Source organism: Polyodon spathula, chromosome 3, assembly GCF_017654505.1.
Source record: "Polyodon spathula isolate WHYD16114869_AA chromosome 3, ASM1765450v1, whole genome shotgun sequence".
NCBI classification, from domain to species: Eukaryota; Metazoa; Chordata; class Actinopteri; order Acipenseriformes; family Polyodontidae; genus Polyodon; species Polyodon spathula.
In genome coordinates this window covers 29,444,409-29,466,393 of record NC_054536.1, presented here as the reverse complement: position 1 = coordinate 29,466,393, position 21,985 = coordinate 29,444,409, and the positions used below count along the sequence as shown (strand labels likewise).

At 37.1% G+C, this 21,985-nt stretch overlaps 1 protein-coding gene across 9 annotated transcripts in view; it reads right to left on the bottom strand.

Annotated features, from left to right (window-relative positions):
- The window catches only part of LOC121312953 (tyrosine-protein phosphatase non-receptor type 3-like), a 133,712-nt gene that overhangs the window by 41,790 nt on the left and 69,937 nt on the right, over positions 1 to 21,985 (bottom strand). For all 9 annotated transcript variants that reach the window (XM_041244962.1, XM_041244953.1, XM_041244954.1 and 6 more), the window contains 12 exons: positions 20,173 to 20,295; positions 20,035 to 20,077; positions 19,784 to 19,862; positions 19,602 to 19,646; positions 15,944 to 15,996; positions 9,679 to 9,799; positions 9,224 to 9,311; positions 6,317 to 6,405; positions 4,877 to 4,940; positions 3,626 to 3,798; positions 1,110 to 1,244; positions 248 to 424 (listed from right to left, as the gene is read on the bottom strand). In XM_041244962.1, the coding sequence (XP_041100896.1) occupies positions 248 to 424; positions 1,110 to 1,244; positions 3,626 to 3,798; positions 4,877 to 4,940; positions 6,317 to 6,405; positions 9,224 to 9,311; positions 9,679 to 9,799; positions 15,944 to 15,996; positions 19,602 to 19,646; positions 19,784 to 19,862; positions 20,035 to 20,077; positions 20,173 to 20,295 (1,190 nt within the window). The remainder of the gene's footprint in view (positions 1 to 247; positions 425 to 1,109; positions 1,245 to 3,625; positions 3,799 to 4,876; positions 4,941 to 6,316; positions 6,406 to 9,223; positions 9,312 to 9,678; positions 9,800 to 15,943; positions 15,997 to 19,601; positions 19,647 to 19,783; positions 19,863 to 20,034; positions 20,078 to 20,172; positions 20,296 to 21,985) is intronic.

The following is a 21,985-nucleotide window of genomic DNA, read 5'->3' as shown; positions in this document are numbered from 1 at the left end:
TGCCCGTGTGTTTGTTTTTCTTGGTTCAAAGCCACTGATTTTTAACTTCGACCTTCCATTTATTAAATTAATTTTCCATTAATTAATTACTCCGGTTACTTTATCATATTTTTTTTTTCCTTTGTGTTGAATTTTTAGTTAAGCATGACAAACCACTTGCTCCTAACCACAGTTACCTTGTTTATATGCACAATCAAACTGGATTCAAGGTACCTTCTACCTTCTATGCAGGCAGTGTGTGACTCACTTTCTGCAGGGGCTCTGGTTCCAGGAGGACTCTGTATCGCTGTCCTTGGAGCTGGGCGACTCCTTGTAGGTGTAGAACACGTCCTCTGTCTCGGTGATGTAGGTCATCTCGCTTTCCAAGTTGTCCATGGAGGAGTACCGTGGCTTCCTGATATTGTGGCGCAATCGAGGGCTCCGCCTGCAGGCGATTAAATACATAGCAGACGACCAGCCAACCAAACAGCCACACCCACATGGGTAAAACAAATGTCATGACACAGAGCTAATTTTTTATTTCACTATATGATTTACATATCAAACAAAAACGTGAAATTTTAAAAACAAAAAACACAAAGTGAATTAATGAAGGACCCTTGCACAGAAATATATAGTAATTGTATAATTAACTGTCAACATGGCCGAATGGGGATTTAAACATATTACAGAATTACCGAATGGTAAAAAAATGGTTTGTACTATATAGGTTTCCCATGTTGGTTTGCACACTGGCCTTATATCTTTGCAAGAGAAGGTAGCCTCCAACACTAATATGTCCACTGTTTCCTGCACCACTTGGTAGTTTTTGAAGGTCTTGAATCTCCTTAGCCTCCAAGATGTGCTTAAACCAGAATATGATTTTTCACAACAAATTTCGAGGATTACCATCAATTTAAAGTTTTTTATTATTATTACTTTTAGATGTTTATGGACGCATTTATTTTCAGGCATCCTCAAACATAAAACCTATTTAGGACTTGAAAGCTAGACTGAAATGCAGAGTTTCTGAATTAAGCGCACCATCTTTTGGAGTAAAATCTTGAAGACTCCCCTTTGTGTTTACTTCTAGATTTGTGTGTGTAATTATTTGGGTTTCTGTTTCTTACCAGTTTGGGGTCATAGGCGGCGAGCGTGAAGGAAGGCTTTTGGTCTCTAGATGCTCCACCGACAAGGACTTTCTCAATACTGGGTTCCAGACCATCCCACCGATGACTTTCCGGCAAAACTGACTGTTTATAGACCTACACAGGTTCAATTAAGAGGACTCACTGACCACTCTGCTTCCCACAGCAATGCTGCACACAACAGCCTGTTCAAGATAGCACCAGGACACTCATTGCAGTATATGAATGAAAGGTAAGACCATCAAAAGTAGACGGCTAGCCGAAGAGTTTCTCTACTTGAATTAGTTTCTTATAGTTTTACCTTAGAATTCCGACCGAGCGTTCTGAAGTTAAGGATGAATGAATGAAAGTATGACTGCAAGATTGCAGAGAAGAATATTAACATTACTGTCTTCAGAGTTCTGCTTTTTGTATACAGATTTGAACTTGAACTTAAAATCTGAACTCGGATCAACATGCTGACAATGTCCTAACTGGGCAGCTATCTATACAGAATCTAAGGTTTAACAAAGTACTGGAAAACATGGAAAAGGTGCTGCCCTTTTATGACACATCAGACATATACAGAATATAATACAGGGTGCTATGAGACACAAGTTGATATCCACTCCAGCAGAGGACAGAGCAGCTTGAGTGGGATGAAGCAGTGCTTGTATGTTACACTGCACCCTATCATGATGATTATTATTTTTTTAATATATATATACACACACATTAGTATCTTATTAATATAAATAATAATCATTAAAACAGTGTAGCTTATTTTAATGACATTTCCAGACATACATACACACACTAATATATATATATATATATATATATATATATATATATATATATATATATATATACATATATACATACACACACACACACTAATATATATATATATATATATATATATATGACACACACACAGTACCGTGATGAAAAAGTATTTGCCCCCTGTCTGATTTTCTGCATTTTTGCACATTTTTCACATTGAATTTAGTCAGATCTTTTTGTGGGTTGTTGTAGTAGTATATAGAGGGAGTCTGACAGAAAAAATGACCCCAAAGTTTGGTGCTTCTTTCATTTGTTTGGTGTGCAAGGTAATCAAACATGCAATCTTCAGGTATGAAAAAGTTATTGCCCCCCTAGTTAACTCAACCCCATTAAAGGGATAATTAAGGTCAGTTGTTTGAATACTTTGGTTAACAAATCAGGCCTGAATTAGGCCAGCCCTGCCCAATATAAATCTGACTAACTTTGGGCCTTACTATCAGAGTGAAGTTGTCAGCACACAGGTTCTAGAGGCACATCAGGATATTTATTTTGACTGTGGCATGAAGACCTCCGGGGAAAAAAGTTGTTGATGCCTATCAGTCTGGAAAGGGTTACAAAGCCATTTCTAAGGCTCCGGGGCTCCACCAAACGTCAGAGCAATATTGTCCAAATGGAGAAAGTTTGGGACAGTAGTGAATCTTCCCAGGAGTGGCCATCCTGCCAAAATCTCTACAAGAGCAAGGTGTAAAATCATCCAGGAAGTCACAAAAGAACCCTAGAACAACATCCAGGGATCTGTAGGCCTCTCGCCTCGGCTAAGGTCAGTGTTCATGACTCCACCATCAGAAAGACAGAGGAAAAATGGGATTCATGGCAGAGTAGCAAGGTTGAAGCACTGCTCACTAAGGAACATGAATGCTTGGTCAAAAAAGAACCTGGGTGATCCTCAAGAGTTCTGGAACAATGGTCTATGGACAGATGAGACAAAAGTGGAACTTTCTGGCCTACATGGGCCCTGTTACATCTTGCAAAAACTAAACACTGCATTCCATCCACAGTAAGATACCAACAATCAAGCATGGTGGTGGTAGTGTCACGATTTGGGGGTGCCTTGCTGCATCAGGACCTGGACAACTTGCCATCACGAAGGAACCATGAATTCTGCTCTGTATCAGAGAATTCTACAGGAGAATGTCAGGCCATCCGTCCGTGAGCTGAAGCTGAAGTGCAGCTGAGTCATGCAGCAAGACAATGATCCAAAACACACAAGCAAGTCAATATCAGAATGGTTGAAGAACAAGAAATTTAAAGTTTTGGAATGGCCTAGTCAAGGTCCAGACCTAAACCCCATTGAGATGTTGTGGCAGGACCTGAAATGAGCAGTTTATGCTCAAAAAACCCACAAATGTCAGATTTGAAGCAGTTCTGCATGAAGGAGTGGGCCAAAATTCCTCCACGGCACTGTGAGAGACTGATCAATAACTACAGGAAGCATTTGGTTGCAGTTATTGTTGCTAAAGGTGGCGGAACCAGTTACTGAGTCTAAGGGGGCGATTACTTTTTCACACGGGGGCATTGGGTTATGCATAACTTTCTTTAATAAATAAATGAAATAATTATAAAAATGTTGAGTTATTTGTTCACTCAGGGTCCTTTTTATATACATGCACAAACACACAAGCTGTATCTTGTTATCACAATGATATTCAAATATGGTGTGATAAACATCTTACTTGGATGGATTCTTGTAACCCAGGGTCCAGTTGTGGGACAGCAGCTTTTTGTCCTGAGGTAGTGATCTCTTGGCCTGAAAGAAGGTGTGATGTTCCACACAGGATTTCCACAGGTTTTTGCACGTCCTGTAGTTCAACATAATGAAGGCCACGTTATGTTCTCGGGTTTCACCCTACCAATGCAAGAAGAGACAGGTTTACAATATTACTATATCATATATAAAAAGAGTGTAGTTAAATCCCTTCAACGCCAAGTTGCTGATACTGGCTGGAGGCCCAACTGGGAGCACTGTAGAGGCCTTTGGGATTCCACAGGGTTTGGGATGTTTGACATCATCACGCTTCAGTGACTCCTAGTGGTCAGGCACTCAAGGCCATTGGCGAGCCAGGCTGGGCCTCACCACCAGACATCAGGAGCTTTGTAACATTCATTGTTTAGATTCAGTGGCTGAAAAAAGCAGCGAATAGCTCAACAGTCAGAAACATGGATTGTCTTGGAAGCTAAAGTGAGGGGCAAAACTGATAGAAAGACTTAACTAGTAAAACTATTAAGCATTGTCCACTTGCAATCTTTATTTTTAAATGTAAAAATTATTTGTATATAGTGAATACAAAATAAACACACATTTAAAACATCCTCATTGGAGACACTGATTATAGTAACTGGCATTTAAACAAAAAAACTCAAAACAGACATTGACAATATCAAAGAACATCTGTACTTAACTATTAGATTATAATATCTATAAAATTAGTGTTAATTCTGAATACAATTCTAAATCAAGAATCACAGAGCTATATTATTCACATTTGAAGTAAAACACACTAAATAGAATCAGTATTAAAATTCTCAGGGCTACAATATGTTTGTTGTCAACTAGATGACACTGCAATATCACAAAATGCACTTGGACAACACAGCGTATGAGTCTGCATTAGCCAATCCGACTGGCTGCTGCTGCTTCTGTTCTTTGGAATGCCTAAACAGGTGTCAAGCATTTTTATAATAAATGTATGTCTTTTGCAAGTCACAAGAATGACTGTTGCATGTGTACAGTACTGTATGTACCATGAAACAAGAAAAGCACATTAGAAAACTAAGGAGGTTCTAATTGAGTTCAACTTTCAAAATGCAATGGGTGGGAAATTTCAGACTGTTTGTTGCAAAACACCTCACTTGGAAACAGATACATTTCTTCTCCTGTACCAGAGGGAACCTGCAGGCTTATTAAAACGAAGACCATTACTTACATGCTTCTGTCTTAGCTGTATAAAGAACCGTTTCCTTTTAAAGGAAATCTTCATGATATTGACCCTAAACATAAACAAAGATCTGGTTAACGACAAACATATGCGGACATATATCAAGTGACATGTTTGTGTTGCATACACCACATCACAGGAGCTCAGGTTTAGTCTACTGAAAAAAACAACAACAACAACAACAACAACAACAACCATCACGATAACAATATCAGTATAATTATTATAGTACTAACTAGTCATCTTGAATAACTATCTGAAATTGTATGGCTCAGTTTAGTGTTTTTTTATTTATTATTTCTTAATTTTTTATTTTTTTTAAAGAACTTGTCAATTTGGTTTTTAATGTTCTACAAATAATTCCATTTAACAATGTAAAATGGTTTTCATTGAGTGCTGTTAAAATATAAAGAAACACTTAACCAACAAACCGAGATCCACTGTCTACAAAACTATCTGCTTTTTACTGGCTTTTTATGAAACTTGATCGTAAAAGGGACATTGATGTGCCACTGGAAATAATGTACTGTATTTTATTACAACATTACTGCTGATTTCAGGAGACCTGACGGCAATACAAACTAAATCCACTGACTGGCTGACATTATGCCAGGGAAAAACTAGGAACTGACCACAACTTCCAGAGGAGTATATATCTATTACCAGAAAGGGTATAATGCACTGTCACAATTCAGGGATTAACAGTTTCCATACCATCTCCTTTAAATATTATTCAACTACAAAACCAGATCATTTAGAATCCTCTGCTAATTTGTACTAAATCTGTGTGTAATGTTACTGCATCAACCCTAATTATAAAACATAGATAGGCTCTACAAGTTAATTTGCAGTTTGATCAGACAGGAATCACAGGCTTAAGCTCAAACCTGAGGGGTGTTGTCTCAGAGCGATATATCTTTCAGCACCAATTAATGCAATTTTCTGCATCTAATTTATACATCTTAATAAGTACCTTTACATTAACTGAAAACGCTACACTATAAAATGAGGCAGGAGTGCAATTAAGTAGAAGACACTGTCTGTCGTCGTTTCCACAGTTTTCTTTACTATAGCACTGGGTTATAGTACTGTAACAGAGGATTTCAAGTATTTTTTACTGATCCCCTTCCCACTACTAACGCAATATTGTCTAAACAACATTGCCTAAAGGTTAAAAAAAAATAATTGAGGGCATAGCCTAAACCATTCCTCCCTCTCCAAATTACATTGGTGTTCAAGAAGAATGTACTTGTGTTTCAGGGAGTATAGAATTTGTCTAGCAGTTTCAGGCTGGTGCCTTTGTCAGTTTTGATTCTATTATTAATGCTATACCTGGTGGTTATTAAAGCTTGTAAATATCAAGTGTTACTGGCAGAAGCACAAACTACACGAGTCATTTCCAAAACCCCAACCCAGGAAGTGCCTTACCAGGAGTAGAAACTTGTGCAAATCATACTCCGAAAGACAGCGAGACCCCCAGAGGCTATTCCTATAAGAAGCTCTGCATTGTTAGGATCCTGAAATAGAAAGGGACATGTACGAAAGTGTCTTACTGGAGAAACATCGTCTAGAACGTGAAAGTATGGCATTATAGAGATGGCCTTTATGTCACGCATTCATAGCCAAAGAATTGTCCTGTGACGCAGATGGCACAAAGGAAGAATGACCTGCCATTCACCTGGGTCTGCTTGACTAACAAGTGAAATTGAATTCCAAACCTGACACAGTTTTTGTGAACAAAAACAAAGCCTCCGCAGTTGCACACTTTAAGATCGTGTCAGAAATCAGACTGAACGGTTTGTAAACATGAAGTAAAATGGAAATGTGAAAAAAAAATACTGTATATATGATTGTTACAAAAGGATGGCTCGAGCGGCGACGTCACAGGCCAGGAAGCGTACAGGGCTAAAGCGGCCACAGCCGTATATTTATTAAATAATAAATCAAAAACACTTCTACACAACACAAAGAATAGGGCACATGGGTCAAAACAAAAGACAAATAACTGTACATTTTACAAAAAATGAGTACCTTTCAATCTTTTAATCTGGTAGCATTCACTTTCAACTCCTCTAAACTCTCCTCCCAAGAGCCTGGAGTGGGTCTTTTATATTCTGTGGCTGGAGCTTTAATTACCCATTAAATAAGTACCTTATTCAGGCTTCAGCCACGTTCCCACAGGCTTTACTGGGATGGGGATTTAACCCCATCACCACCAGCTACACTTTGGAAGACCGGCTTTCAACGGTCTCAAATACATACGGATGGTTCCCGTCCAACCGTACATAAACACATATAATAACAATAATACATAAATATAGACATTGAGAGAATCATAGACTATAGCTGGTAAAGACACTGAAAGAGAGTGGTCTGTATCACCAATATGGTAAAAGGTTAAAATGACTTGGCACTGAAATTATTCATATAATGCATATTCCTTTAAAAGAATCATATTATGTAACTGTGGTCCCACTATACTAAAGAGTTAATGTTAAAACAGTTAATCAATAATATTCTTCTGGGGTTCTCACTGATAATGAAACTTAAGTAAGAAAATCAAGCAATACATCAAGTGAATCAGGGACACACTTTCAAAAGGTACATAGGGGAAGGAGGAAAGTTTGAGGAAATGTATTATGTCACTTTCCCACATAATGCCCAACACTGGCCACAAGCTGTCCCTACTGTGAAGCCATTGTTCAAAGACCTCAGGGGAGCTGCTCTTTTGGGGGGTGCACAACTGATGTGTAACAAGTTTCCTATTCTCAATTCCAAGAACTTTGACACCCCCTCTGTTACAGTATGAGCAGGCTCACAGTAACATAAACACAAGATCAGACTCTGTGATCTTTACTCACAGGGGCACAATTAAAGGCCTGGGAAAAGCGAAGGCAGATAATGAGTGATCCTACGTGGGAAGGAGTTTCAGACATTCAGAAACATCTAGGGTTTGTAACGTACATTAAGGAGAGCCAGGCAAGCCAAAACGCCTTTTTCTGTTAAGTAACTCAAGTGATTATAGAATGTATTTATTTTAAATTTAAAAAGCCTTAGTGTGTGATAAATTCCCCAAATAATATTTTAATTAATTCTAATGTTCTATCCTTTAAACATTAAAATATATGTGTTGCAACAAGTAGGATTTTTCAGGTTTTCTTGTAATCTGCCTCCATGCAGGAGAATCTGCGCTTTGCTGTAGTGACCCCTGCTGAAGAATAATGGATTTGCACAACTGCTCCAAGCAGTTGTCAATCATTATTGCTACATTACACTGTGTAACACAATTTTTGTTCCTGGGTAGTAAGTGTTATTTCCTAATTGCTTATGCCTCAAAAGTATAGAAAATGGCTATTATTCCCCACAAACTTTGCTTTTGTGACCAGTACAGTCATATTTCAAAATATCACTATTTCCAATGGGAAAATGTGTGTCTTTTCGTTCACATAAAGTCAGAAAAAAAACAACATATGAATCCAAATTAACATGTATTTATACTAAAGTAATACAAAGATGACTACAAAAGATTTAGAAGTGAACTGTATTACTTTAGTATAAATACATGTTAATTTGGATTCATATGTTGTTTTTTTCTGACTTTATGTGAACGAAAAGGCACACATTTGCCCATTTTCCCATTGGAAATAGTGATATTTTGAAATATCACTGTCCTGGTCACAAAAGCAAAGTTTGTGGGGAATAACAACCATTTTCTATACTTTTGAGGCATAAGCAATTAGGAAATAACACTTACTACCCAGGAACAAAAAAAACTTTTTTTTTTTTTCGTTACACAGTGTTATGGACAACATTAAATGATATGCAACATCTTTAAAATGTATTTATTAAAATTCAGTAGTACAATTTTATTAAATGTGTATGTCCACAGCTTATAACAGAGCTAATATTCTGCATAAAGCTTCAGGTCGGAAAAAAAAACAAAAAGATAACTTTAAAATGCAGTGACAACACATGGCACTGTAATATTAGTCCATCAGTACTTTAAAACCTAATTTTACTTCATCCTTAGACCTACTGTAAAGGAAAACCAGTCTGCAGTCTGCAATATAACACAAGGGTAAGTGTTAAATTTAACCAACATATTTGAGTTTTAAAAATCGATGTTCCCTACCCCTTATAACCTTGTTACCCTTTTATACTACTCTCTTTTTAATGGTGTAGTTCAACTTTAAGATTGTTTAATACATCTGTATTTCCTAAACAGAGAGACTCCGTTGTGCTGTTTTGAATTAACACACAATTAGGCTGGTGTGCATGTGAATTAATATGAAAAAATGAAATGAATAAAATAAATAAATAAAAAAAACAACTTACTCTAGCGCTGTGCAATTCTACACCGTAGAACTCCATGGTTCTGGCAATATTCAAATAGCAAAGCTCTGCTTCTGATTGTTTGAGGCCTCTGGGGAAAAAAAAAAACTAATCAAGAAAGAAATGCATTCCTGTAGATCACATGCTGCTGTTCATCCATCCATCCATCCATCCATCCATCCATCCATCTTTAAAATACAGATAATACATCCCTGTTAACTTTAAACAAAGAGCAACACAGTTATTCGAATATCAGAGATTGACTCTGAACAGTGCACTTTGTGTGTCAGAAGAACACAGCACCCAAGACAGGTTACCAAGGAGCTGTTCGTAGAACAAGTTTTCGGCTAATCGAAGTCTACATAAATCAAAGTTTCTTCATTTTAAAAATAATTTGTACAGTTAGGACCCCTTTATTGCAACACCTCAGCTTTTATGAAGCATTTTTAATGGATCACCTGTGCTGGGCATGCAGTGATTCCACTTTGGTAAGAAAGTCTTCACCCTGATCAGGTATAAAGTGGAATTCACACAGATATCCAGGAGGGTGCTCAGAAGAACTGTAGTCACCAAGTTGAGCTGTGGGAAAAAAAGTTATTTAAATGTATTACATTGATATCGATTTAAAAAGTCACAAATGAAAGCCATGAGGCCCTACTAACAACCATAACAGTCATGATCAATTCCAATGGTATAAATGCCTAAACACGTTTGTGGTCAAAACCAAGTAAATGTAACTGATTTACACATATACACAGTTGTAGTCAAAATCAACTTTAGAATTTTTAAAGAAGAATAAAATCAATGTTCTGGAATAGCCTAGTCAAAGTCCAGATCAAAATGTGATTGAGAATCTTTGGTATGAGTTGAAGAAGACTGTGCTCAAGAGAAGTCCTCAGAATATGAATTAACTATAACAATTCTGCATTGAAGAATGGTCTGAAATCACTAGAGAACCATGCAAATAAATAAATAAATAAATAAATAAATCCAAAATATATTATTGCTAAAAGGTGCTTCAACTAGCTATCCATTTCATTGTATGAATGGGTATGAACACTTTTGAATTGGCATTTTTTGAGTTTTGCAAAAACATTGCTGAAATAAATAATTGAAGACATCTGTTTCTTGTAACTTTTGTTCCTCATCCACAAAAGCAAAACTTTTGCTACAAAAGATTTTTCCTTTTTATTTAAATATTTTTTTTAGAAATTACAAAAATTTCCATTGGGGTATGTAAATAATATAACACACTCGCATACAGTACACACACACACACACATATCTATATCTACCTATCTCTCTCTCTCTCTCTCTCTCTCTCTCTCTCTCTCTCTATATATATATATATATACACACACACACACACACACACACACACACACACACACACACACACACTCACGTGTAATTGCTAATGCAAGAAGTATGTCTGAAAAGAAGATTTACGAGCTCAACAGTTCAGCAAAACAGAACTGTTTAGCAGTTTAAGATGATTTTCAGCCAAATCCTGAAGTTTGCAAAATCTAAAATATGAATTTATTTATTTGAAACGTAAGCTAGCTTTTCTTATTTGAAAGTGTGCTCATAATTCACTTTAATTTGCATTTGCTCTCTCAGTTTTAAAATTAGAGGGTAAGTTACTTCCAGAATTAAAACTTTATCTGGAGCAATGGTACCATTGTGGTTGTAAACAGTACTTACAAAGAAGAGATTATACAATCTAACACCTAATACTTAAAATAATCTCTAGCAACACATTCAATTTATGTAACAGAGGATACAAATAGAAGAAAGCTAAATATTTCCTTCAGCAAAAATAAATACATTAAAAAAATAAAAAAAAATCGAGTCATGAGTAATCAGATAATTCAGAAATGTGCTTGATCCTAAACAATATACTTAGCAAACTTTTAGCCTTAAAAAGGTCAACTTTTGTGTGTTTGGGGTTAAACCATTTAATAACCTGTGGTAAATGTCTATCTGTCTAACTAACTGGAAAGATATCTAGATGAACAGTTGTATTATTATTATGGGATCTTTATGCAGTTTCTTCATTTTAAAAACCGTTAGCAAGATTTGCTAAAATCATTTTCATTAAAAAACAGGTTGTACCTACAGCATAACATAAGTTTATTGTGGAATTCCATTTATATAAGTGGTTCTAGTTAAATAAATAATTCCACAGACCTTGAACTGCATATTCATTTGCAATGCAAATTATTGGGTTTGCCAGTAGTCTGATATTGAGGAGTTACCTATCTTTTCAAACATGACAACACAAACAGGAATGCTAAAACATTTGAGCAAGCACTTTCAAATCAGCGTTTCCCAAACTGTGTGTCATTAATACATGTTAGGTGTGCCACAAAAGTGTTTTACTTTAAATAGAATTGGTTACGTTTTTTTAATTTTTTTTGGTTCAAACTCTTTGCTAATGAGAGTGTACACTTGCACGAATCAGCTGCATTTTCACACGTATTACGGCATCCTTTTGTCTGCAAACTACTAAGTGGCTTTAGCAGACAACAGATACCATACTGTGAAGTGAGCATTAGTGCAATGCAGAAAATGAATAATGGGATTTCCTAGATGAGCTGCCGAAACAGCTCTGCTGTTCGGAACAGGAGACCAGTAACACTGCGTTTCCTCAATGGACAATGTAATGATTCTATACAACCCCTCATTTATATGCATCCCATGCAGCTTTACAAAGTTACAGCAAGGGATATTACATGCTAAACAAGTATCTTTAAAAACGATATTGAAAAGCTGTGAAACTTTTTGCACTCCTAATCTTATTAGGCAGGGATTTTCAGAGAAAAAGCAGCAAGCAAAGGCCCAAGCTCCAGCAAATTTGGCTGAATCCCATGAAATACTTCAGAAGCAAGCCAGTCCAAGGGATAGACCATTGACACAGAAATATGTGCTACATTTCGCAAGTGTTTCTAAATGCCAGTATGTCTTACTGTATGTGAATCAAAGCTGGACTTTACAAGAATTTTGAATGGAGCAGTTTTAAATAATGTGGGACTGTTTCACTTAAATGCGTTATTAAGAAATGGATCACAACGGTGTTGTATCTGCCAAATGAATGCCAGGTTGTTCCAGTTTCAGTGGGCTGAAGTTTTCTTCACTTCTTAGAAAAAAACCTAAAATGCTGAATAGCCCTCAGAAATGAAGGAGACCAGAACAATTGTTTTTGCGTTCATGAAAAGGTGCTGGATTGGCAGCACTTCCCCACAATTTGTCCTAACTGGTGAAGGAGTTCAGTCTACATGTACATCCAATGTTCATACTGAGATCATCTGCAAAGGTTACCAGTAAGTGTGTTGGATCAGCCTTTGTGTGTATTATAGTCACTGAGGGGACAGTTCAGAACTCCCAGCTCATTTTACTTGTGAGCCTGATTTCAATCCTAATTTTGTATAACATGCCCTTTAAAAAAAAAATCAGTAAGCTTCTTTATTTCAAGCAAAGTACCACAGAAAAGTGTTTTTAAAACTTTTTAGATCGAATCCCCCTTCCTCTTGTCTGTGGTTCTCAATATCTCATACCGGTACTTCACAAGAAATCAGTTTCTCTGTATGTCTCTGCTGTTCTGTTCTTTTTTTTTTTTTTTAAACTTTTGTACGAACCAGTCACCAACCCATCATAATAAGAGCAAACTTAACACTGCAAATAATAGTTTACCAAGTGTGATCAACGCTTACTAATGTGCACACCACGCAGTAAGCCGACAAACAGCACCAGATGGCAGTAGACTTCATGCATTAATATGGAAGCTTAAAAAGGCTCCAGTCAGATTCATAGCATCATCTAGAAACTTTGACATTCCAGGAGGTGTCAGCAGTAAGATTTGCTTTCCGCTGATTTTATATATATATATATATCTCTCAATCAATCACACACACACACACACACACTGGCTCTCAAATGTATTCACCCCCTTGGACTTTTCCACATTACTTTGTGTTACAACATGGAATCAAAATGTATTTAATTAGGAGATTTTGCCACTGATCAACACAAAAAAAGTCCACAATGTCAAAGTGAAAAATGAAATCTACAAATTATTCTAAATTACAAATACAAAACAGAAAATAACTGATTGCATTAAGTATTCACCCCCTTGAGTCAATATTTGGTAGAGACACCTTTGGCTATAATTACAGCCATGAGTCTATTTGATTAAGTCTCTTTGCACATCTGGACACAGCAATTTTTGCCCATTCTTCTTTGCAAAATTGCTCAAGGTCCGTCAAGTTGGATGGGGACCTTTGGTGAACAGTAATATTCAACTATTTCCACATATTCTCAATTGGATTGAAGTCCGGGCTTTGACTGGGCCAATCCAGGACATTGACCTTTTTGTTTTTAAGCACTCCAGTGTGGCTTTGGCTGTATGTTTGGGGTCATTGTCCTGCTGGAAGATGAATCTTCTCCCAAGTCCCAGGTCTCTTGCAGACTTCAGCAGGTTTTCCTCCAGGATTTCTCTGTACTTTGCTGCATCCATTTTGCCCTCTATCTTCACAAGCTTTCCAGGCCTTGATGCAAAGAAACATTCCCATAGGATGATGCTGCTACCACCATGCTTCACGGTAGGGATGGTGTTCTCAGGATGATGTGCGGTGTTAGACTTGCGCCAAACATAGCGCATAGCGTTGAGGCCAAAAAGCTCTATTTTGGTCTCATCAGACCACAGAATCTTCTTCCACTTGGTCTCAGAGTCTCCCACATGCCTTCTGGCAAACTCTAGCAGAGATTTGATGTGTTTTTCAACAATGGCTTTCTTTTTGCCATTCTCTCAAAGGCCAGTTTTGTGAAGCACCCAGGCTATTGTTGCCGTATGCACAGTGTCTATCAGCTCAGCCAAGGAAGACTGTAACTCCTTTAGGAGTTGCCATAGGCCTCTTGGTGGCCTCCCTGACTGGTGCCCTTCTCGCCCGGATACTTGTTTTTGAGGACAGCCTGTTCTAGACAGGTTCACAGTTGTACCACATTCTCTCAATTTCTTAATAATGGACTTTACTGTGCTCCGGGGGATATTCAATGCCTTGGAAATGTTCTTATATCCTACCCCTGATTGGTGCTTTTGAAGAACCTTATTCCGGATTTGCTTTGAATGTTCCTTCGTCTTCATGATGTAGTTTTTGTTAGGAAATGTACAAACCAACTGTGGAACCTCCCAGAGACAGGTGTATTTAACCTGAAATCTTGTGAAACTCCTTAATTGCACACAGGTGGACTCCATTCAACTAATTATGTGACTTCTAAAGACAATTGGTTGCACCAGAGCTTATTTAGGTGTGTCATAGAAAAGGGGGTGAATACTTATGCAATCAATTATATTCTGTTTTATATTTGTAATTAATTTAGAACAATTTGTAGATATTATTTTTCACTTTGACATTATGGACTTTGTGTTGATCAGTGGCAAACATTCCTAATTAAAACTATTTTGATTCCATGTTGTAACACAATAAAATGTGGAACAGTCCAAGGGGGGTGAATACATTTGAGAGCCACTCTATGTGTGTGTATATCACATACATACACACACATACAGTAACCCATTTAATATCCCCATTACTGTGCAGAATTATCTGGGGATATTATGCGGGTTGGGATAGAAACAGGGTTATCCTAAACATGTTATCCTATGGCACCACCACGCAGTAGAAAATAAGGGACATTTAAGCACTCCATATTTATGGTTTTACATGTAAACAAAGAAAACTGAATATAATCCATATCTGTACGTCATATTGCAATATTGTACTGATATTACAGTACTGTAACATGAAATAGGTTTATCTAAAGAATGTTTCCTTTAATTAAACAATAGCAGAAATTATTTGTCTAGATAGCTCAAACAAATGCGAACAATTGCTGCATACTTTAATTAGCTAGCTGACATTATATGAGTGCAGGAGGAAACCAGTCCACTAAAACACTTACCGCACCCTAAGCTTAAGTTTATTGCTGTATCGTAACAATTACTGTAGCTAACAACTCAAACAACACTATGTGTACAATCTAATAAAATCAGGAACAGAGCCAGCTGCAGTTACTAGATTTAACGTTAACATTAGTTACTTACCTTCAATTTCTTAGCTAGCTGTTGCTAGTGAAAATGATTAGCCTATACTGACATTAAACATATTTCGAATTGTTTTGATGTGAAATCTTCGGTGTTCCTTCACAGAGACGTATAATTTCCCGTTTCCGAGTGTCTGTTAGATCTTTTCTTTTCCGAGTAGACATTTTTGTCAGTTTAACCAACATTTTGAAGGCGTGACGTATGAAGCAACGCCCTTCCAGAACCACTTTTGATATGATTACACAATGTTTATTAATCTAGGGATAGTATAATTGGTTAAATAATTTATTTAAAAATGGTACACCTCATCTATGCAGTTTTGGTAGACTACTCAAAAGGGGATAATAAGCGGGGTTCCCAGTGATATTAAAAGAGTTAATTTAACATACACACCTAAAGTGAGTGGCAAGTGGTTTTAAAAAAAAAAAAATAACACATGTGATAATAAGCAGGTTGGGATAATAAGCAGGTTACACTGTATACCTCTCTGGCGATTATATAACACACGTAAAGATGTGTGCAGTAATTACATTTTTTATCCTGACCCTTACCACACACCCCCTAGGACACACTCTGCACCCCCCAGTTTGAGAACCACTGCAATAGGAGATGTTACTTACACTGAACTGCGTAGGAAGCAAGAACAACCGCCGAACTGAGAGGACAGTTTAACCTGTGGCACAAAAAAAGGAAATCGGTTAATACAGACACTGCTATCACAAACAAGCATAGTCCAACGACCTCACTCAGCACCTTTCCTGTAGGCCAGGGGTGCACAAGAGAGAAATAGAAATGAACATTGCTAAGGGAGCTAAAACCAATTCCAAAATGTTTTTCCAATATTACAACAGCAAGCAAACATTCAAAGAGGAGATTAAATGTTTAAGAGATACAAATGGCAAAATGACAAATGGAGATACAAATGGCAAAATCGTAGATGAAGAAAAAAAAATAGCAAATATATTAAATGATTACTTTTCACAAGTTTTTACAAAGGAAGATACTGACAACATGCCCCACATGTCATCCAGTTCCTATCCAGTTTTAAATAACTTTAGCATAACTGAGGCAGAAGTGTTAAAGGGACTAGGAGCTCTTAAAATAAACAAATCCCCTGGGCCGGATGAGATCCTCCCAGTAGTACTCAAAGAAATTAAAGTAGTAATTTCTAAACCGCTAACCAAGATCATGCAGCAGTCTCTTGACACAGGGGTGGTACCGACATACTGGAAAATTGCAAACGTAATACCGATCCACAAAAAGGGAAACAAAACTGAACCAGGTAACTACAGACCAGTAAGCCTGACATCTATTATATGCAAACTTATGGAAACTATAATAAGATCCAAAATGGAAAATTACCTATATGGTAACAGGGTCCTGGGAGACAGTCAACTTGGTTTTAGGAAAGGGAGATCGTGTCTAACTAACTTGCTTGATTTTTTTGAGGCTGCAACATCGATAATGGATAATTGCAAAGCATATGACATGGTTTATTTAGATTTCCAGAAAGCTTTTGACAAAGTCCTGCACAAAAGATTAATTCTCAAACTGAACGCAGTTGGGATTCAAGGAAATACATGTACATGGATTAGGGAGTGGTTAACATGTAGAAAACAGAAAGTACTTATTAGAGGAAAAACCTCAGATTGGAGTGTGGTAACCAGTGGTGTACCACAGGGATCAGTATTAGGTCCTCTGCTATTCCTAATCTACATTAATGATTTAGATTCTGGTATAGTAGGCAAACTTGTTAAATTTGCAGACGACACAAAAGTAGGAGGAGTGGCAAACACTGTTGCAGCAGCAAAGGTCATTCAAAATGATCTAGACAAGATTCAGAACTGGGCAGACACATGGCAAATGACATTTAATAGAGAAAAGTGTAAGGTACTGCACGCAGGAAATAAAAATGTACATTATAAATATCATATGGGAGATACTGAAATTGGAGAAGGAATCTATGAAAAAGACCTAGGAGTTTTTGTTGACTCAGAAATGTCTTCATCTAGACAATGTGGGGAAGCTATAAAAAAGGCTAACAAGATGCTCGGATACATTGTGAAAAGTGTTGAATTTAAATCAAGGGAAGTAATGTTAAAACTGTACAATGCACTAGTAAGACCTCATCTTGAATATTGTGTGCAGTTCTGGTCACCTCGCTATAAAAAAGATATTGCTGCTCTAGAAAGAGTGCAAAGAAGAGCGACCAGAATTATCCCGGGCTTAAAAGGCATGTCATATGCAGCCAGGCTAAAAGAATTGAATCTGTTAAGTCTTGAACAAAGAAGACTACGTGGCGACCTAATTCAAATATTCAAAATTCTAAAAGGTATTGACAGTGTCAACCCAAGGGACTTTTTCAGCCTGAAAAAAGAAACAAGGACCAGGGGTCAAAAATGGAGATTAGAAAAAGGGGCATTCAGAACAGAAAATAGGAGGCACTTTTTTACACAGAGAATTGTGAGGGTCTGGAATCAACTCCCCAGTAATGCTGTTGAAGCTGACACCCTGGGATCCTTCAAGAAGCTGCTTGATGAGATTTTGGGATCAATAAGCTACTAACAACCAAACGAGCAAGATGGGCCAAATGGCCTCCTCTCGTTTGTAAACTTTCTTATGTTCTTAAATCTGAGGTCCTTCAGGTGTTAGAAATATAATTAAATTAACTGGAAGGCCTTTCCACTGAAACTAGTTCAATTGCATAAAGATCAGGAGAACCCCAGACCTTGAGGACCCGAATTGAGCACCCTTGCAGTTTACTCACCTATGCACTGTACTTGATTGATTTATGTTATAAAATATGAAATTATGAACTGCTAGCATACATAAACATATGGATTTTGTGCAGTATAGACATGCATATATGTTTTTTATTTCAATTGTCAGTCAAGGAAGTAAAGAAACAATGGCCTAACTTGGGAGACACATATCGGAGAAAGAAGCGAGTCAGGACAACCAAGAGCAGTCAGGGTTTAACAGTAAGAAAAGAGGGGCAGTACATGAAAGTGATGGAATTTCGGGTTCCATACACAGAGTAGTAGAAGGACATTGTTGTAAAATATTTTCGATAGCTCATTGCTAGCTTACCAACTTTTTGATATATTTATTATAGGAGTGAATGCTTTTGTTCCTGGGTAGTAAGTGTTATTTCCTAATTGCTTATGCCTCAAAAGTATAGAAAATGGCTATTATTCCCCACAAACTTTGCTTTTGTGAGCAGGACAGTGATATTTTGAAATTTACCTATTTCCAATGAGAAAACGGGAGAATTTGTGTCTTTTCGTTCACATAAAGTCAGAAAAAACTACATATGAATCCAAATTAACATGTATTTATACTAAAGTAAAACAAAAATGACTACAAAAGATTTAGAAGATTTAGTTTTTCGAGATTTACGATTATACTGTATTTACAACTTTTGTTGATCATTAAGTTTATACTACATTTAACAGTTTGTGTTCAAAGTTATGTACAACAGAATCATATTTATTTTTTATTAAAATACTCAAACTAGGTATATTTACTACAAAGCCTCCACTGCACACCAGCGCTCTGAAGTACGATATTAACACATCTAGTATGCGATGGATTGACACACGACTTTTTCAGCTGACGGATGATGAATGACGGAATGGATCCAGTATGCAATGGCCTTTAGGTGCAGTTTTCCAGTGCATATTATTTTTTGTTTGCACGGGCCAATCATTAAAAAACTGACACAGCCAAAGCACTTACTTTTTTAGTATCTTCTTGTAGTAGATGTCTTGTAGTACTCACGATGTCATTCTTTTCCTGAATTTTTTTTTTTTTTTTTTTTTTTTTTTTTTTTAAAGGATTATTGTAGTTTTATTTTGTTTTTATTGGGGGGGGGGGGGGGGGGAAATGCGGCCAATTCATCATATATATATATATATATATATATATATATATATATATATATATATATATATATATATATATATATTTGTAAACGTTCTTAAATGCTCTGCGCAATATATGTTTGTATTATTAGTATCTTAATGGCTGGGACTTGTTTTAACCCATTGGCTGTACTGTAATAATTCAATGGCTTGGAATGCCTATCAGCCAATCAGGACGCAGATATGTCCCAACCCATTTTATAATAAAACTAATAATAAAAACAGGATTGGATCAAACCGCTATGCAATAGGAGTCTTATTTTGATCCAAGTGCAGTACAACACAGCAGACATCAAAACACAAGATGCTAAGCACCATACAAGCAATTCTCTTTACAGAAAAATGAAATCCTTACCTTCCTTCTAGGATATCGTTCTTCAGTTGTAAAAAATACAAATGCCTGAAAAAGACATACAAAAGGTAATTCTTAATTTGCTTCATATATATATATTGCTATATATATATATATATATATATATATATATATATATATATATATATATGAATGAGAGACAGCAGATTATATGAAACACTTACTTAGTTTGTTCTTGCTGTAGCATATTTGGGTCTGGGATGAAAAACCTCACCAAAAAACGTAGAGAACAGGGAAAACTCCCTAGGAAAATAATTATAATATTAATAATAGTAATAATAATAATAATGCTACTGTACATACACATTGCATTTTCCCAGTACAGCTCATGGTTATTGTATAACGGGCAGTTACCCTGTCATCATCTCGCCACTCAAACACTAAATGCAAATAACATCCATTTGAATGTTATTACCTTTCAGCTGTTTCCTGATTGGTTTTGTAGGCTCAAGCCACCTCTGTAATGTTAAACAAAGTAAAAGGTAAGGATTAGCTAGGAAAGTTGGTTTAGAACACCTTGAATTCATACTGTAGTATAGCAAAAACGATGTACCAATTTGCTACCAGCAGGAGAGTCTACTGAATCTTCATGGTGTTGCAAGCTGAAATATTCTCTCTCCATCAGACCCAGGTGGTTGTAGACCATATCGAGCAAAACCTGACCACCATCTTGTTTCTTTGGGGGGGATAAATAAATAAACAAAATAAAAACAAAACAACCATGAATTATCAGAAACATAACACAGTATATTTCAAACACAATAGGATCATGATACAGTAAATATTTCAAGGCTTCCAGTTTTACAAAATTATTTATTTACAGAATTCAGCAGGCATTTATCAGCACTTAATTTGAGGACCATGCAATGGGTTAAAATAGTTTTTTTTATTAACCCCCCCCCCAATTCCTTAACACCTTAAACAGTATTTAACATCACTGACATCAATAACGTAGTTTGTGACACTAGTAAAAGGCATTAACTCACCCGAAAAAAAAAGGCCAAATGAAGGAATGTTGAAGAAAATGCTGCACTGCACAGGCAGTTTCCCCATGTCCTTTTAAATTAACTTTGTACACACAACTTAAAACAACTCCCTTTTCACCAACACAAATTTAAAATGAATCAAGTAGTTCCTTTCAAGTACGAAATGCAACCATTACCGAATGAGTATTTACCTCCTAAAGTCCCAAACACTGCATTCCAAAGTTGCTCTTTGAGCCTGCAACGCAGTCATTGCCCCGTCCCTGAAGGCACTGCGCTCGCAGATCAGCGCCATTTTTTCTTTTTTATTGTGTTTTTGCACAAATAATTTGATACTTAATCTTATCTCTGTAATAGTTTTAACTAATTACGTGTGTTGTGTGCACTACAGCCTGTTGCTTTTTATGTCCTGCTGTGGCCTTATGCCCTGCATGAAACCAGCGGTTTGAGTTGCTCCTTCCCAATGATCCAGTAACATAAGTCAGCTAACTTTGTGCTCTTCCCACCAGGCTGCATAGCTCTGTCTGGAGTTCATTTTATTTTTCGTTTTTGCGCCATATGAGACAATACATTTATTACTATTTATGTAATTGTTTAATTACTGATTTTTGTTGAGAAAGTATTCTCAGAGTTTTCAGTTTTTTTTACACATACTACGCGCAGGCCTGTCTGCAATGTGGTGCTGCTGGGCTCAACAGTACTCTGCAGGCCCGAGATACTCTATTTGGTTGTTTTGCTTACATATTCAACCACAGTATCTTGATGCCACTTTGGTGACAGCTTTTACCATCACCACTGTGAAAGCTGGTAGCCCTCGGTTTAGTGTGTGGTACTGACCGAGTGGTTTTGCCTGTGTCTTTTCCAAGTGGGCATCCCTGTACACTGACACCCTAGGTTACTGCGAATTGATGGACCCGTACCATACTGATACTGAGGTCACTAACCCAGTACCGTACTGCTAACGAACTGGGACCAATGTTATAGCACCAGTACCGACCCAGTGCTGTCCTTGTACCGTCCCGGTACCAAACCACAATGACCTGGTGCTGAAGTCACCAAACCAACCTGGTTCCACAGTCACTGAAACAGTCCTACACAGTGCAAAAGCCACCGAACCGGTCCGGTGCCAATCAGGTTCTGAACCAGTACTGCACTGGTCTTGAACCAGTACCGACCCAGTGTTAAATGACGCTCAGGTCACTGGCCCGGAAACCAAACTGGTCCCGCTCGGGTTTGGACCCGCCCTGTCGATATCTATAAGCAGATCGAGGCAGCACCTGTATTTGTACACTGCATTGTTTGTACAGCCTGCCTATTGAGGACAAGCACTGCAAGTGGTCTTACTGCCTGGTGCCAGAGCACACCAAGGAGGCACTGGCTAAA